General features: G+C 43.1%; 1 protein-coding gene across 3 annotated transcripts in view; it reads right to left on the reverse strand.

The window, feature by feature from the left end:
- Positions 1–17,585, reverse strand: part of LOC133445166 (girdin-like) — a 32,313-nt gene that overhangs the window by 13,240 nt on the left and 1,488 nt on the right. For 2 of the 3 annotated variants that reach the window (XM_061722832.1, XM_061722830.1), the window contains 14 exons: positions 15,906–16,011; positions 14,022–14,091; positions 13,475–13,533; positions 13,310–13,393; positions 13,034–13,174; positions 12,700–12,860; positions 10,131–10,212; positions 5,612–5,770; positions 4,681–4,827; positions 4,227–4,371; positions 2,418–3,053; positions 2,119–2,324; positions 997–1,191; positions 9–139 (listed from right to left, as the gene is read on the reverse strand). In XM_061722832.1, coding sequence (XP_061578816.1) covers positions 9–139; positions 997–1,191; positions 2,119–2,324; positions 2,418–3,053; positions 4,227–4,371; positions 4,681–4,827; positions 5,612–5,770; positions 10,131–10,212; positions 12,700–12,860; positions 13,034–13,174; positions 13,310–13,393; positions 13,475–13,533; positions 14,022–14,070 — 2,195 coding nt within the window. In that variant the 5' untranslated portion in view covers positions 14,071–14,091; positions 15,906–16,011. The remainder of the gene's footprint in view (positions 1–8; positions 140–996; positions 1,192–2,118; positions 2,325–2,417; positions 3,054–4,226; positions 4,372–4,680; positions 4,828–5,611; positions 5,771–10,130; positions 10,213–12,699; positions 12,861–13,033; positions 13,175–13,309; positions 13,394–13,474; positions 13,534–14,021; positions 14,092–15,905; positions 16,012–17,585) is intronic. The other variant, XM_061722831.1, reaches the window with a different exon arrangement.

Raw genomic sequence — 17,585 nt, forward strand, 5'->3', positions numbered from 1 at the left:
TGCATTACCTATTTTCTGGTGGTTCTCGTTCAGCCTGCTGCCTGTTCTCCTGGTTCAGGAATTTCATGTCCAGCTCATGGGCAAGCCTCTTCAGTTCATTGTCTCTCTGCTGAGTTTTCAACTTCTCACTCACCAGCTCCTGAAGGTGGACAATATGATTAGATTGTATGCTTCTTCTCCTAAACAGCAACATGGCTCAAGCATTAAGACCCCGTCCACACGTAGCCGGATATCTGCGGATATCTGCTAAACCGGAGATATTTTCCTACGTTTTGACCTGTCATCCACATGAAAACGCAAATAAACGAAGGTTTAAAAAAACTCCGGGCAAAGTGAAGATTTTTGAAAACTCCGTTTATGTAGATGCGTGTAGACACACACAACCGGAGTTTTGCGTTTTCGTACGTCACATTATGCGCCAAAACAACAACAAATCTGCTCTGACGTGCGCCTTTTGTTTACTACAGAACTACAGATGATCCAGCATCTGTTCTGCAAGCTATTTATTAAATAAATGGTCTCTGGTCTTGACCACCGCTTACTGCGTTACACCGACACAGAGCCTACGCTGTAGGGTACGCGGCGACGCGCATCCTACGGCGTACCCTACGGCGTAGGGCTGCGTCGATAACGCGGCAGCTCCGTGGCGGACACGGGGGGGAGAAGGAGACGCGCCTGCCGGGGAAGCGGAGCCGCGGAGGTGCAGCTTCCCCGGGAGCCGCAGATTATCTACAGGTTTGAAATGCTTATGAATGTGGTCGAAAACGCAGATCTTCGGTTACGTGTGGGAAGGGTTTTTTTTTCAAACGATGTAATGTGGATGCAAATTTTTTTATAAACGGAGGGGGGAAATATTCGGTTTTAAAAATACCCGGCTACGTGTGGACGGGGTCTAAGTCATCAGCTGGTTGCTTCAATCATTTGATCCAACTGGACTTGGAATAATGACATGGATTGAATAGGAATGTTCCATGTTTGTGTTGTTCCAGTTCTCACCTCTCTAAGGGCTGCCAGGGTTCTCTGGTCGATAGCAGCTTGCTTGGCCAGTTGTCTATTCTCTGTCTCCAGGCTTTTCACTCTTTCAGCAGTTTCCCTTAACCCCTCCACTTCCTTCACTAGAAGACGCATCTCTCTTTCTAAAGTAGCCATACACACGTTACTGCTGTCTAAATTCACTTCCTGAATCTCGGCCTGGAACACATTAAGACATACCATCAGTCATTGTAACCATCAGCAGCGTAACTCTTAAAGGTTGCCTCGCTTAAAGGAGCTTGAGGCTCCTTTTAAGAAATGAGACTCTATAGCGCCACCCTTCACCACGACGGCCGTTGGGGGTACTGCAGCCAACAGTGAAGCCTGTGAGTACCAGATTGTATCGGGCTGCATTTTCCCCGGAAGTGTGCATTTTTTCCCTGCAATGGTATTTTTTTGCCATGTTAAGCTAGGAAGGTAGTTTTTCACCATGTCTTCACATTCAAAACGTCTTTTTTGGCAATTGCGGATTAATCAGTGAGCGCTTAGTTGACGTTACATTTTTTTTAATTATATTTATATAATGTATTATGACTATTTTGCTTAGACATTTACAGATTCAACAATGATAATATATAGAGACATACACTTCTGTAAAGTCAGAAGCAGCAGATCATAGTGGAGGTAAAAGGGAGAAGAAACATATACAAGGAATTACTAAATAAATGCTGCTGTAACTGCTGTGCGGAACGTCATCACGTACGGTCAAAAGCCAATCACAAGACGGAACGTCATCACGTACGGGGAGCCGGTAAAAAAAAGCAGGTGGGAAAAAAAAGCACCGACACCGGCACGGGAGAACGGGGAGAACGCACATGCAGCGTCATGTGACGTCACATCCACAGCCCAGCGCGGGAAATTCGGGACCGAATTGCAGCACATTTTGCAGCACACAGCCTGTTCAAGGCAACGGAGAGATACACTAGAGGGCTCATTCTTTTGGGTTTGGAACGCTTCATCTGACATTATTACTAGAAAACTTAAAATGTATACGGATTTTTTTCATAAATCTTGCCACAATCCACCCTCAAGCTCCTTTAAGGTTTGAGAAGGACAGCTTTACACCGTGAACACAAGGCTTCCTACCTGCTGTCGGAGCCGCCGATTCTCCTTCTCTAGATGCCTCTTGTCTCTCTCCAGAGTGGCACTTTCATGCTCCAGTCTCTGCTTCTCCGTCTCTAGCTGCTCCAGACGTTTGGCAGAGATCCGCAGTTCCTCTACGGAGCTCTGCAGAGAGTGGTTCTCAGCTTCCAGCTCCTGAACCTCTGCTTCCAAACGCTGAACTTTTCGGTCTTAAGAAACAGAGGACAGTAAACAGGAGGTGCACAGTTTTGTCATAATGCCATTACATCGTAACATAGTTAATGTTGATCTACAATACATACCAGTGTTTTCAAGCGAAGCCTGTAGTTGCTGGTTAACTGTGTCAAGAGCCTTGCACTTGGCTTCCAGTCGTTGGGAGTGCTTACTGGAATAAGAAGACGATGTCGGCGCACCTGTGAAGACGCTATCATGGCAAGGACTTCTGCTCTTTGAACCAGAGGAGTGATAACGTGATCCAACCAAGCAATGGACCCTGTTGTGGTTATTTTCTAAGACTTCCAGATCCAGCTTCATTTTATTGAAATGTTCTCCACTGCATTGATCCTCCAGCTCTCCGTCCTCCTGCTTATGACAGTCTCTATGACGCGTATGCAGAATCGTACTCTTGACTCCCTCCGGGTGTTCAGCATGGACTTGCTGATGGCAGTTTGAGTTTCCATTTACCATCTGTTGTGTCAGCGTACTGAGGGACAGTACATCTGTGGGGGTTTCTAGAACTGAGCAGGAGGTTTGCAGCCCTGATGATTCCCCCGTTGATGCGGTAAAGTTGTTGATGCGATGTTTGGTTTTTGTGCTGCCGTTAGAAGACGCAGCTCTGAGCTCCTCTATGGTCCTCAGAAGAGTTTGGTTCTCCTTCTCCAGCTTCAGCATCCGACTTTGAGTTCTTTCAGTTACCTCTTCGCTTAGAGTTTGCTGCCCTTTAAATGAGAACATAGTGGGAGTCAGAATTTTGCAATAACGAAGGTGGAAATTAGACAAAATTACAATGAAAAGAAAAACATGAAGTGGTCATCTCTGCTACTTAGATTAACCATAAATCTTAATTAAATAACTTAGGCAAATGGAAGAATCAATTATTATATATATCTAACTGATAAACTAAAAGGTCCCGGAAATACTACTCCTCTTTTGCTACTGTACTGTAAGTCTGAACTTTAGAGCCAATGCTGGGTGTGAGAAATAAATACATCATCATCATAGAATATTTAACATAAAATATCATTGTTTTTTGAGAATCTTATATAAATAACTAATAATAATAATAATAATAACGAATAAATAACTAATGACTTCAAGATTTGTGCATTGTTGAGAGGATTTCAGGAGCAAAAAGGCATCTTTTTGGTCATTTGATCTTTTAATTTGATAAAGTCAAGGTCTGTGTTATGAGTAAAACAGTTTAAAATGGCTATGTACTGAAGTCCATCTCAGTGAGACAATTAAATACTCTTGTCTTATCAAATTAAAAATCATGAAATCCCAAATAAACATAAAATACTAGGAAATATGTTATTTGGGCCTCAAGTATGCATAACAGAGAGAAAGCTTTCTACTGCTTAACGCTTTGCTGACAACTCAGCAAGAAGCAGGACATTGGTACGGACCAAACAGTCCACAGTGACACTACTGAAACATCTGATTTATCTCAGGGGCCCCAGGAGTTGGAGCATTATTACAGAAAGGGAATTTATGTAGTTTCCCCTAGGTTAATGGCACCTTGAGAGAATTTGTGCTTTCGTGTGGAATTTTAATAAAGGCTTCAAGTACAAAATAAACAGTTGGAATTTTTTTTTTCATTTAATATTAACCCAATTTTAAAAGATTGTGCAGCATAATTTGAAGCCTTCATGTTCTAAAAATATTTTTTGTTTCAGTAAATTGAAAAAAAAAACAAAAAAACACTGCCTTAATGTCTGTGAAAAGAGGAGTTTATGGTTTGCTGTGGTTTGTTTTACTGTAAGCTTCAAACTACGTATTTTTAATAAAGAAGACACATGCGCTACTTGCTTTTATTTACATTTCCTTTATCAGCCCTTCCCTCCCTGTGAAGCCTCCCTGCATCACTCACTAATGCCAGCAGCAGCTCTTACCTTGTGAGTTTTCTGTGGTCATGGAGAGCTGTTCTAGTTCCCAGCCCAGATGCTGGGATTCCTCCATGCTCCTCCTCTGTGCCACAGACAAGGCCAGGTTTTCCTCCTGCAACTCCTCGATGCGCCTCCGGTCTGCCTCTCTTTCCTGCAGTAAGAATGTAAAGTGACATCAACAGTGCACGAACAGAACCTGCTTGCCTGCTGACAGTCATTAAATCCTGAAGAGGCTTAGAGATTTCATTTTGCATTCTACATGATTTTGAACCGTATTACCCATGACCCTTATGGAATGTCTAGAAGCCTACAGGGAAGCTCTAAATTAATACATACATACATTCAAAATATCTAAAATAAAATAAAAACTTCTTCTTTTGTACAATCTTGCAATCAAACAGAGACATTGCTGTGATCGCACACACATAATGTTGACTCTCGCCTTGGCAGAACAACTGACCTGCTCCATGTCGTGCAGCTGGGCCTTCAGCAGCAGACTGTGCTTCTCCAGCTGGTGGATCTTATCTGTGCGTGCCCTCCAACCTTCCAGCTGATCTTCCAGCACCTCTTTGGTCTCTTGGAGGACCCTATTATCCTCCTTTAGCTCCTAGCAAACAAAAAAGGGGAAAGTGGACTGAACTGAATTTTCATCAGACAGCATTTATATTTCCGGTTGCCACCTTTCAGAAATAGAAATAAGGGACGCCCCGATTTCAGCAGCGCAGGAGCCAAAAAAAAGCCCCAAAACTTCTAAACTGCATAAAAATGTGTTTATTTTATATGAAAAAAACTAAATGCTTTGATTTAAAGTTTAAAGTGCTTTAATAGCATTGAACTTGTATGACTGTATAGACAGCCAAACATACTAGCAACTGAAATAGCCTCCTATGCTACGTATGTCCACATCAGCCAGGATATATAATATAGTTACAGGTGAAGAATATGGTGTAAAAGTTAATTTATTTCAATAATTCAACTAGAATATGGTTTAAAAGTTAATTTATTTCAATAATTCAACTATGGTGTAAAAGTTAATTTACACAAACAAAGATTTTGCTGGCCTTAATGTTTCCTGTGTTTTATTTTGTTCATTATTGTTAAATTTAGTGTTGATATGTGTGTGACAGACGTGTGTATGGGGCGTTAATAAAAATACAAATACAAATTGCGTCCCGTATTAGTTCAATACGGGACGCAACATTTTTTTCTCAAATAAAGGACAATTCCGTATTTTACGGGATGGGTGGCAACCCTATTTATATTTCCCATCATAACTGTTACTAACACGCAATACCCACTTTTATCTGACAGTAACAGTTACGTCCTAGAAAGTTCCTGACATGTAAAGCCAAAACTGAGAATAAACGTTGAGGTATTTATGTCGCTCCAACCTCAATTTTGGTCTTGTAAAACTCCATCTTGTGCAGTTGCTCCCTGTAGCGTCCGACTTCGCTCTCCAGTTTGTCCGCCTTGATAGCTCTCTCTCTCAGGGCATCCAGCTCGTCCCGGTAGGTGCGGGCAGCGCGAGCATCTATATGCAGCTGCGAGTTCTGGTGAGGGTTCACACAAAGATGTCATTTATGTCAAAGCCTTAAAATTAACGCACTTCTGTAACCTTGAAATTGTAGTTTCAGTTGAACTGAATGGACTGAATTGAATCGCATTTAATTGAATTTAATAAACTGATTCTTGTCTCAGTTTGTTGAAATACCTACTAGAAAGCTAAAAGGAGGAAAATAAAAGGAGAAAAACGTTTTTTTTCACCTATTGTGTCCTGTATGTCAACACTTAAATAAGGTCTAAATACATTTTTATGTCGCTCTGGCTCCTGAATATCTTCAATGTGACCTCATTATTAACTGTAAAAAGATTAACAAAAGTATCCTTTCTTGACCTTTTAGTATACGCAGAAGTGTGTCAAAGTGCAATACCACTGGCAGCCACTAGAGGATCACTCCTGAAGACTCAATTCAATTTTATTTATATAGCATCTATTACACAACATAACACAAGTTGTCTCTAGGTGCTTTCCAGCACTTTAAAAAACTGCTGACGACTCATGACAGTTAGATTTACCTATTCTAATGAGTGTCTTTCTGAAAATAATTATTAGTCAGTAAAGTCAATAAAGATATATATATTTTGTCTTTCCAGGTGTCAGGGATTGAGCTCCACCTGCTTGTCCAAAAATTATCACTTCTGATTCCAAACATCTGGCTGCAACAGGAAATACAAACTGCACATCACATATCAATCTAATAAGTGATGTTAAAGAGGAATAGATTTAAATATCATTGTCCAAAATGAACACAATGCGGAGGTGGTTTGACAAAAATAAGTCAGTTTGTGTAGATGCTGGTGTTAAAATGATCCTACTTCTCACCTCATTTGTGGAAACAGTTTAAACATTTTAATAATGAATTTAAAATCAATATGATCTAATAGTCCACAAATTTTTTTCCCCTCCTTGAACCGCCACCTTACTGTGGTGGAGGGGTTTGTGTGCCCGAGTGATCCTAGTAGGGTCTCCCATGGCAAACAGGTCCTGGGTGACGGGCCAGACTAAGAGCGGTTCACAACCTCATCATGGTAAAGAAAAAGCAAAGGACCGTTACGTCGCCCGGATCGGCGTCACCGGGGCCCCGCCCTGGAGCTAGGCCTGGGGTTGGGGCTCGTTGGCGAGCGCCTGGTGGCCGGGTCTTTGCCCGTGGGACCCGGCCGGGCTCAGCCCGAAACGGCGACGTGGGCCCGCCTTCCTGTAGGCCCACCACCCGCAGGAAGGACCATGGCAGGCCGGTGCAATGTGGGCTGGGTAGCAGTCGTGGCGGGGTGCCTCGACGACCCAATCCCTGGACCAAAACCCTTGCAGTGGGGACATGGAATGTCACCTCGCTGGGGGGGAAGGAGCCGGAGCTTGTGCGTGAGGTTGAGAGATACCGGCTAGAGATAGTCGGACTCACCTCCACACATACCTTGGGCTCTGGAACCCAGCTCCTTGAAAGGGGCTGGACCCTCCACTACTCTGGAGTTGCCCAGGGTGAGAGGAGGCGGGCTGGTGTGGGCTTGGTTATAGCCCCTCAGCTCAGTCACCATGTGTTGGAGTTCACCCCGGTGAACGAGAGGGTCGCTTCCCTGCGCCTTCGGGTCGGGAAAAGGTCTCTCACAGTTGTTTGTGCCTACGGGCCGAACAGCAGTGCGGAGTACCCGGCCTTCTTGAAGTTCCTGGGAGGGGTACTTGATAGTGCTCCAACTGGGGACTCCATTGTTCTACTGGGGGACTTCAACGCTCACGTGGGCAATGACAGTGATACCTGGAGAGGCGTGATTAGGAGGAACGGCCTCGCCGATCTGAACTCGAGCGGTGTTTTGTTGTTGGACTTCTGTGCTAGTCACAGTTTGTCCATAACGAACACCATGTTCAAACATAAGGGTGTCCATCAGTGCACGTGGCACCAGGACACCCTAGGCCGAAGGTCAATGATCGACTTTGTTGTTGTTTCATCTGACCTTTGGCCGCATGTCTTGGACACTCGGGTGAAGAGAGGGGCTGAGCTGTCAACTGATCACCACCTGGTGGTGAGTTGGATGCGCTGGCGGAGGAGGAGGTTGGACAGACCGGGCAGACCCAAACGGATTGTAAGGGTCTGTTGGGAACGTCTGGCCGAGCCCTCTGTCAGGGACATCTTCAACTCCCACCTCCGGGAGAGCTTCTCTCAGATCCCGGGGGAGGCGGGGGACATTGAGTCCGAGTGGACCATGTTCTCTGCCTCCATTGTCGACGCGGCGGTTCGAAGTTGTGGACGCAAAGTTTCCGGTGCCTGTCGTGGCGGCAATCCTAGAACCCGGTGGTGGACACAGGAAGTACAGGATGCCGTCAGACTGAAGGAGTCCTACCGGGCTATGTTGGCCGGTGGGACTCCTGACGCAGTAGATAGGTACCGGCAGGCCAAGCGAGCCGCGGCTCGGGCAGTCCTGGAGGCAAAAACCCGGGTCTGGGAGGAGTTCGGGGAGGCCATGGAGGAAGACTTTCGGTCGGCCTCGAGGAAATTCTGGAGGACCGTTCGGCGCCTCAGAAGGGGGAAGCAGTACTCTGCCGGCACCGTTTACGGTGCGGGTGGGGAGCTGTTGACCTCGACTGGGGACATTGTCGGACGGTGGAAGGAATACTTCGAGGATCTCCTCAACCCGACTGACATGCCTTCCACTGAGGAAGCAGAGAGTGGGGACTCGGAGACGCGAGTCTCTGGATGTCGTAGGGCTGTCTTGGTTGACACGCCTCTGCGACATCGCATGGAGGAAAGGGACAGTACCGCTGGAGTGGCAGACCGGGGTGGTGGTCCCTCTGTTTAAAAAGGGGGACCGGAGAGTGTGTTCCAACTATAGGGGATCACACTTCTCAGCCTCCCCGGGAAAGTCTACGCCAGGGTACTGGAGAGGAGATTACGGCGGATAGTTGAACCTCGGATTCAGGAGGAACAATGCGGTTTTCGTCCCGGTCATGGAACACTGGACCAGCTTTCTACCCTCCGCAGGGTGCTCGAGGGTTCATGGGAATTTGCCCAACCAGTCTACATGTGTTTTGTGGATCTGGAGAAGGCATTTGACTGTGTCCCTCGTGCCATTCTGTGGGGGGTGCTCGGTGAGTTTGGAGTCCGGGGCCCTCTATTAAGGGCTGTCCGGTCTCTGTATGATCGGAGCAGGAGTTTGGTTCGCATTGCCGGCAGTAAGTCAGACGTGCATGTTGGACTCCGGCAGGGTTGCCCTTTGTCACCGGTCCTGTTCATAATTTTTATGGACAGGATTTCTAGGTATAGCCAGGGGCCGGAGGGGATCCGATTTGGGAACCTCAGGATGTCATCTCTGCTTTTTGCAGATGATGTTGTCCTGTTGGCTTCATCGAACCGGGACATTCAGCATGTGCTGGGGCGGTTTGCGGCCGAGTGCGACGCGGCAGGGATGAGAATCAGCACCTCCAAAACCGAGGCCATGGTTCTCCATCGGAAAAGGGTGGCATGCCTTCTCCGGGTGGGTGGAGAAGTCCTGCCTCAGGTGGAGGAGTTCAAGTATCTCGGGATCTTGTTCACGAGTGAGGGAACGATGGAGCGTGAGATTGACAGACGGATCGGTGCAGCGTTCGCAGTTATGCGGTCGATGTACCGGACCGTCGTGGTGAAGAGGGAGCTGAGTCGAAAGGCGAAGCTCTCGATTTACCGGTCAATCTACGCACCTACCCTCATCTATGGTCATGAACTTTGGGTAGTGACCGAAAGGACAAGATCGCGGATATACAAGCGGCCGAGATGAGTTTCCTCCGCAGGGTGGCTGGACGCTCCCTTAGAGATAGGGTGAGGAGTTCGGTCACCAGGGAGGAGCTCGGAGTCGAGCCGCTGCTCCTTCACATTGAGAGGAGTCAGTTGATGTGGCTTGAGCATCTGTACCGGATGCCTCCCGGACGTGTTAAGGAGGTGTTCCAGGCATGTCCCACCGGGAGGAGACCCTAGGGAAGACCCAGGACACGCTGGAGAGAATATGTCTCTCGGCTGGCCTGGGAACGCCTTGGACTCCCCTCGGAAGAGCTGGAGGAAGTGTCTGGGGTGAAGGAAGTCTGGGCATCCCTGCTGAGGCTGCTGCCCCCGCGACCCGGGAACGGACAAGCGGAAGAAGATGAGTGAGTGAGTGATTCCACTAATTTGTTTTGTGAAGGTCTTATTTTGAGTAAAGCAGATTAAACATTAGGGCAGAATTATGTTATGCTAGTGCCTCGTGGGCACTGCATGGTCTTACTAAGCACAGCAATGCAGCAGAGTATTTTATGAATTAAGTTAATCTGCGTAGGCTATACTGAACCCAGGAGGTTGCCGTTTGTCATTATCACAAGAAACAATGATCTCTTGGGCCCAGATTTCTTACCTCCTGCTGGATCCTCTTTAGCTCTGCTTCCATGTTTTCTGTCTCATGTCTGCAGTCGACTATCAGTTCACTCTTCTCCTCTCTGTGGTCACATGAGCAGTACAGATATGCAGTCAGTTGGGCAGGTTATGGTTAAGAGAAAGCTTAAAATGAGGCCCTCTTCACTGCTACAAATGTGACTGACATAAACAAACATACGGTGGGTTTCCCTCTTTGTTTCATCGCAGCCATTTGCTAAAATCAAAAAAGTTAATTTTATTTCTCATTAATATACACTCAGCACCTCATCTTGACAGAAAACAAAGAAATATAGAAATCTTGTCAAATTTATTAAAAAAGAAAAAACTGAAATATCACATTTTGTCATCTAACCTAATGTAATTTTTGTTTCCACATACAGGTGAAGAAACAGACATAAGATATCTGAATGCATATTCAAAATATATTCATATACATAAATAACATAAATAAGTTTAGTCCATTAAAAGGAACACAGTGCAAAGTCCTGCATTTGCATAGAGCCATCAGTGTGAAACTCTCTGTTAACAACTTCTGTTGTCAACAGAAATCAGAAAATGAAAAGCTTATTTAAACACAAAAAATATCTGAATCAGTGCAACATAAACTTGGTTTTATATTCTAAAAAAAAGAAGAAGCACAGCAGGCAATGACCCGACTTAGATTCATGGGAATGCAGTCTCTTGACAATTTTGACCATCTTCATGCTCACATAGAATAGAATATTATCTCCAGTGCTGGATGAGATTTAAGTAAAGATCACCAAATAAAAACATCATTTAATTAGATAAATAGTGAACATTCATCTGTTGTGCCAACGTCGACATTCAGAGGTTGAATGATTGCCACTTAGAAATATAAAAGAGTTGCCATTTACTGTGATACTATTAGTTTTACTTTTACAACAGCGATGCTGTGTGTGTTGATATTACAACGGCAATGAATTTTCAATATATTGTGCAGGCCTAAGAGCAAAGATGGAAATGAACCTTTGATTGGATCACAGTTAGTCTGTGCCTCTGTGTGTGTGTGTGTGTGTCCTATCTGCTTAAATGCAGAGCAAATGTGGGTCAGTGATAGTGCGTAGCCCTGCAACCTGCCAAGCGGGCAGCAATGTGGGCCAAATTCCGCGGGGCATCACTTATCCGGTACTATCTCTTGCACGGCCTCTCATTCAATCTGCATTCGCAGCCCCAGAGAATAGCGAACTCGTAACCACTAACAAGCTTGAAAATAACTTGTACCATTTCAAAACTGGAGTAAAGCCAAACAGCATTTAACAGTAGAAATGACAAAATATACAACAAATTCACTGAAAGTGAAAGCATTTGCTTTCTCAAAATCTGGTGTGAAGATGTTCCCTGTATCACAGTTTGGTCAAAGTCTGTATATCCTTCTGAAAGTTTTCCATAAGCTTAGATGTGATAAGTGATAACCCCCACCTAAACCAGTTTTCAGTTCATGTATTCTGATGTTAGCAGTCTTTTACATTTTACATGATGTTTTATGTACATTCTAATGAAATATATGGTGATTTAAGCAATGTGTTTCCCAGAAACATTCTTAAACGTACTTAAAAATGACGTATCCCATTTTACTAAAGACAATTATGCACATATAAAAATGATAAAACTGCAGTTCTATTCCATTTCTTCACTTAATACAAATTATATATTTTTTTAAAGTTGAAATCTAGTCAATCAAAGGGGACCTATTATGACATCTAATACCTATTTTAAACAGGCCTTGAATGTCTTAAAAACAAGCTTTTGATTGTTTTTGCTAAATAAATTAGAAATTCAGCCTCTGAGCCATGTCTTTATCTTCCCATTCTCTAACCTCATTATCTATGAGGGATTCTGAGTGGGCGGGGCTATGATAATGAGGCTCTGTGCTGATTGGCTGCCTGAATGATGCGATACACCGCTACAAAAAAATGGCGGAAGCTCCGGCCGACGGAGTTACTGTATTTTCCGCACTATAAGGCGTACCTTCAATGAATTACGTATTTTAAAACGTTTTCCATATATAAGGCGCACCGCATTATAAGGCGCACTGCCGTTTTTGAGAAAATTAAAGGCTTTTAGGTGCACCTTATAGTGCGGAAAATACGGTAGTTGTGGGCATGGTTTCACGCATCGCACCCGTCGTTACGTAAAGACGGGAGCAGAATCTGAACAGCTCATAGAAGCCACATCAGACTGGACGGCTCATCCGGGCGGCTGTACAGACCCTGCAGAATTTGGTTGCTTTCCTCCTTCTCTGAGTTGGCAGGCTGAGGGGAGACCACTTTATATATGTTAAAGCGAGAAAAAACGTGTTTTTCATAATAGGTCCCCTTTAAGTAAGTATGAGTGGGATGGCAGTGGGATGTTTTGGGTTTTTTTTTTCTCCTCACTACAAGTAAAACTGTAAAAACTGCATTCTTAAAACAAAATCCTTTTGTTTTGACAATTGGGATGAACTATGGTACCTTGAAATGGAAGTAAATCTGGAAAGTGGATGTTATTCCTGTCAAACAAAATCTAATCTCCATCTTCGGAGTACTTACAGTTCTTGTCTAAGTCGTCTAATCTTTGCCTTGGAGTCTGCAAGCTCCACCACCATGTGCTGCTGGGTCCCCACCTGTTGCTGCTGGGCGGACGGTGGAGTAGAGGGGCTACTGCACAAGCTATCAGCTCCTTCCTTCTCCTGCATTAGCTCTGCTATAGACTTCAGAGTGGAATAGATAAGAATGCATGTGGTTAGGGGGTACATATAATTCTTTCTTTTTTTTTAACAACTGTGCACTGTGTGTAAAATGATGGAAAATTTATTGATTTCAGAAATGTTTTACAATAAGCTGAAAAATAAAATTCACAGAAATTGTATACTCATTAATGCACCTCAAGAAGGGTATCCTTCTGGTCCAGCAAATGTCGAAGGTGTGTGGCCATGCTTCTCACAGCGGCCTCCATCTCCTCTGGGTGCATGTCAGTTGACTCCAACTGCTGCAGATCCAGCACATTCTCTGGACTGTGGGTCAGCTTTTTAAAGTGGGAAGGAAGAGTCAGAGTTGTGGGAAATGAATTGCTATGGACACACCTCTGCATGCATGCAATGTTTAACATAAACACACCGAAGCTTGCAAACCACATGATATACTTCTGTTAATCAGATACCTCTTGAATGTGTACAGCTATTGCAGCCTTTGTGTCAAAATCAAGCGTCTGTATCCTCTCGATGTAGTCCTCCTTCTTCTCACACTGCAGACATGCAAAATGAAGATACATTTAACAAAGCAGACTGAACATAGAAGGTGAGTGATCCTGAATGTTGATCATTACCTGGACTGCACAACCCAACAGTAACAGCAAAAGCTTCTTCATTTCATCCAGACTTTGTTCTACAGGGGGGGAGAAAAAGTTCATTATGTGGTTTTGATCCACTCATGAAGCATGGAGGACTGCTGAAATGGAGCCCGACTGAACGGCGCTCTGGCTGGTGAATTTGGGTCACCACTTGCCAAGGCTTTGCCATCACAAGCCAGTGAAGTTATCAGACTGAGAGTTTCCAATTGAATAGCAATGGTATCAGAAAGAGGAAACGCTGATACTGTTTTATCAAACAAAATGCAAGCATATTTACATTATTGATTATTTTAAACATTGAATACATTTCTGCATTGTTGCTAGTTTTCCCAATCAATGCCAAAAAGGTTATTTAATTGTTTGGCTGGTCTTGGGCCATTATACAGTATTTTTAACAACACCAATTCTGTCCTACATGTCCTAATATTTATGTGAAAACAACTTGTTTGAGCCTTAAAAAAGAGCTCCAACAGAAGGTGGAGAGAAGATGAGGAACACTGAGAGCTGTGTTAAAGGAACATACCACAGTAAGGATTCTTGCCAAGCAGCAGCACGTCTGGCAAAGGAATCATGATTAATTGTCTCAGATTATCCTGGTGAAAAGAGGAGAAAAGAGGGATGTAAAAAACAAAATAAGCACATTTTGGTTAAAGTAAAGTAACCCTACGATCCTGAACAGGAATAAGCGGGTAGAGATAATAGATGGACGGTAAAACAAGGACAGAATAAGTACTATTGAAGTCTAGCTAAAGTGTCTGAAAGGGTATGCATGTATAGAACATAGCACCTTGCAAAGCACACGAACAGAATTGAAGCCAAAAACATGGGTGAGTGCTCTGAATGGGTAGATGATGGAGCCAGTTTCCGTGGTGCTGTTCAGAAATCCTCTAAAACTGTTTGGTGCAGCTTTGTTTCAGGCTATAGCTGGCTTGGATCCACGAATATGTGCGCTGCATGTGTAAATGCTGGAGAGTAAAATAGATTATCTCTTATATTATCTAGCATTACATGCTTTTGAACCATACTGAGGTGTAGGTTTATCAGAGTCCTGGTTTAAATATCTCTTGAGTTGATCCCCAGAAAATAGAGCCTGAAATATTGTCCCACTTTCAACTGAAGTGAAACATCTCAAACATTGTCGGATGAATGTAAATATTATTTTTATTCCTTAGAGGACGATCCTGACTTTCCACTGAGCATTGTCACCCAAACAGAACCTCACTACTAGTACTAAAGTGCCCGCTCAGTTGATGGCCCGTGATCCCATCAGCATCAGCTGCACTTTGTAATCAGTGCTAAGTAAAAAGTTCCCATGCTAACATACAAACCTAATGCAGTAGTTACGTTAAACATTACTTCTGCAATCTCATTCAGCATCTTCACATAAGCCTAATACTGCTCAACTGAGTTCCTCAGAAGACTGCTCAGCTGTTTTCATTCAACACGTCCATCCATCCTTTTTCTATACTGGCTTTATCCTTTGCAGGATATCCCAGCTAATTTCAGGCAGAGGCAGGGGTTCACCCTGGACAGGTCGTCAGACTTTCACAGGGCCACATATACAGGCAAACAACCAGGCATACTCACACCTAAGGGCAATGTATAATAATATAATATATTATATTATTATTATTATTATATAATATATAACCACTAAGCCACTGTGCTGCCCCCATTCAACACATTCAATTAGTAAACCTCTTACAGAGCGTTCTGTTTAAACCGCGTTAGCATGCTTCCTCTGCAAGTCACTTTGCAAACCTATTCTACTCCAGCTCCTACTGTCAAGACTGTTTGATTTAATCAATACACGTGGCATCCAGAATGCTTTTTCTTGTACTCTGAAGGCTTTTTGCTACTGCTCTGCCTCCTCTAGGTGTGTCCTGATAGACAGAGCCCAACCACCAAATATGGGGAACAGTTGTTTTTTTTACAACATCTTAACAGCAAATAGTTAGAATTAGCTTTTTGACAAAGGTTCTCCTGAAAAAGTAGCAATCAATCAATGAGAATAAAAATAAACCCTAAATGGACTATAATTATGTACGTATCTACTGCCATCTGCTTATGCATTTACTGATTGTGTGTGCATCTCTGCACAGCTCTGACTGTCTGTGGCTCTTAGTGCTGTGCTGTGCTGATGACACAGATGTTCACATGGCTGATATTTAGGCCACACATCTTAAGAAGAACTAGTTAATCTGTTGGGATGCAAGTTACCTCAAAATGTATGTCTGTGTGTGCGTGCGTGCATGCTTGTGTGTGCACATGCAAAATTGGAAAAGAATCAAAAATATAACATAATCCGATTTAGAAAAAGCTGTATACTTTAAGCATACAGCTTTGATGTTTGTATAACATATCTTACAACGGAAAAGACCAGAAAAGGGAACATCCAAAGACTCACCAGATAATATGTCTTGATTTGTTGAACAAGACGATTTAGGTTGTGGATCCTCTGACTTGGATCCCTGCAGACTTTGTTAGCATGCTGATGTGCCGATGAAGGATATCTGGAAAAGAAAAAAAAGAAATACCAATTGTGCTGCTATCTCCAAGCTGTATAATACTTGTCACTCGATTTGAATGACTGAAAGCTGTAAACATTCACAGACAAAGTTTTGCCACCACAATTGCCGTGAAACCATGTATAAAGTTCTTATTCATTTCTAACTTGGGTCTGTGTGACATCATTCTTCTTGGCCTTCAAATTTGAGTGTGTTTGAGACAAATGGGGGTGGTATTCTCTTTTCATCACAAAGCAATACTGTGGCTGCAAAATTGTAGGCTGTTAGCGCCAACAGCATAGCAGTTACCAGTCACTGAGCATGGTGCTGTCACACAGATGATACACTTTACCTCGCTGCTTAAGGCCTGCTGGAATAAACAATACAAACCAATTTTCTACGATTTGAGTTCAAAAAACACATACAGTATCATTGATAAAATACATAAATATATGTCAGCGAGCTGACATCTGCATTGCTAGTCAGCCTGGATCAGGGATATTCAATTGGCGGCCCGCGGGCCACATGCGGCCCGCCAGGAGCTTTTATGTGGCCCCTGGTCATATTTCAAAAAAGGGGGTGTTTGTTGAAATTTTTTTTTTTTTTTTTTTTATAATAGTGATGCACCGAATGTTCGGCCGAAAATAGTAAAAAAAAACACTTTCGGTGTTCGGTGGAATAAGTGGGGAAAAACATGACATGCCAGGAATGCGTTCACACAAGGTGCAATTTTTATTTGTAATGTGTGCAGAGAATGCATATCGTATTTAAGTTTAAGATGCTTGGTAGCCTTTTTTAGTTGGTTAACAATGCATAGTGTTTGTACATGTTAATCTCTGTTGGAGATGTTTTTTACTTCAGATTTTTTGCCAGTGTTGCACAGTGTTAATGTTTGTCACATTATTATTAACCTCCGTTGTATAGAGGACTTGTTTACATCATTAGGCTTCTAGGATTGGCCTGAAATTTTTTTCATTGAATAAGTGAGGACTTTGCATTTCAGATGGAACTTCTAAGCCTCCTATAATTCGTGATTGTTTGTTTTTGCTGATATAATGCACAGATGTGTCATTAATAAAGGAGCTTATGGTTAATATTTTGGTTGCTTATTTATAACATCAAACTGGCTACTCTGGACTAAAATGCTTGTGCTCAATGCTTAATATAATATTCAAATAAGGAAATCTTGGTGGAAAGTGGTGCTTTGTCATTATGGCGTGTTTTATTAAAAGTAGGTCAATATCAATTTCATTAAGTTTGCACAATGCATGGTTTCAAAATGAACTTGCATTCAAAATAATATTTCTTTATCTGAATATTATATTTAACATTCACAATTACTAAATCTGGAGACAATTAATACATAATTCATATGTAAACTAGATATATTCAAATGTATAATACAAATGTATTATTTTTACATAATACAAAGTTATATAAGTCTTCGTCTTTGAGTGCAAAATACATTTTGAAAACCCTCACATTTTCAAATTGTGCGGCCCTCTCCATACAGTCCTTTTGCAGATGTGGCCCCCGGCCGAATCTAGTTGAATACCCCTGCTCTACATGCTATTTATCCT

The sequence above is a fragment of the Cololabis saira genome, chromosome 1 (genome assembly GCF_033807715.1).
Source record: "Cololabis saira isolate AMF1-May2022 chromosome 1, fColSai1.1, whole genome shotgun sequence".
In the NCBI taxonomy this organism is placed as follows: domain Eukaryota; kingdom Metazoa; phylum Chordata; class Actinopteri; order Beloniformes; family Belonidae; genus Cololabis; species Cololabis saira.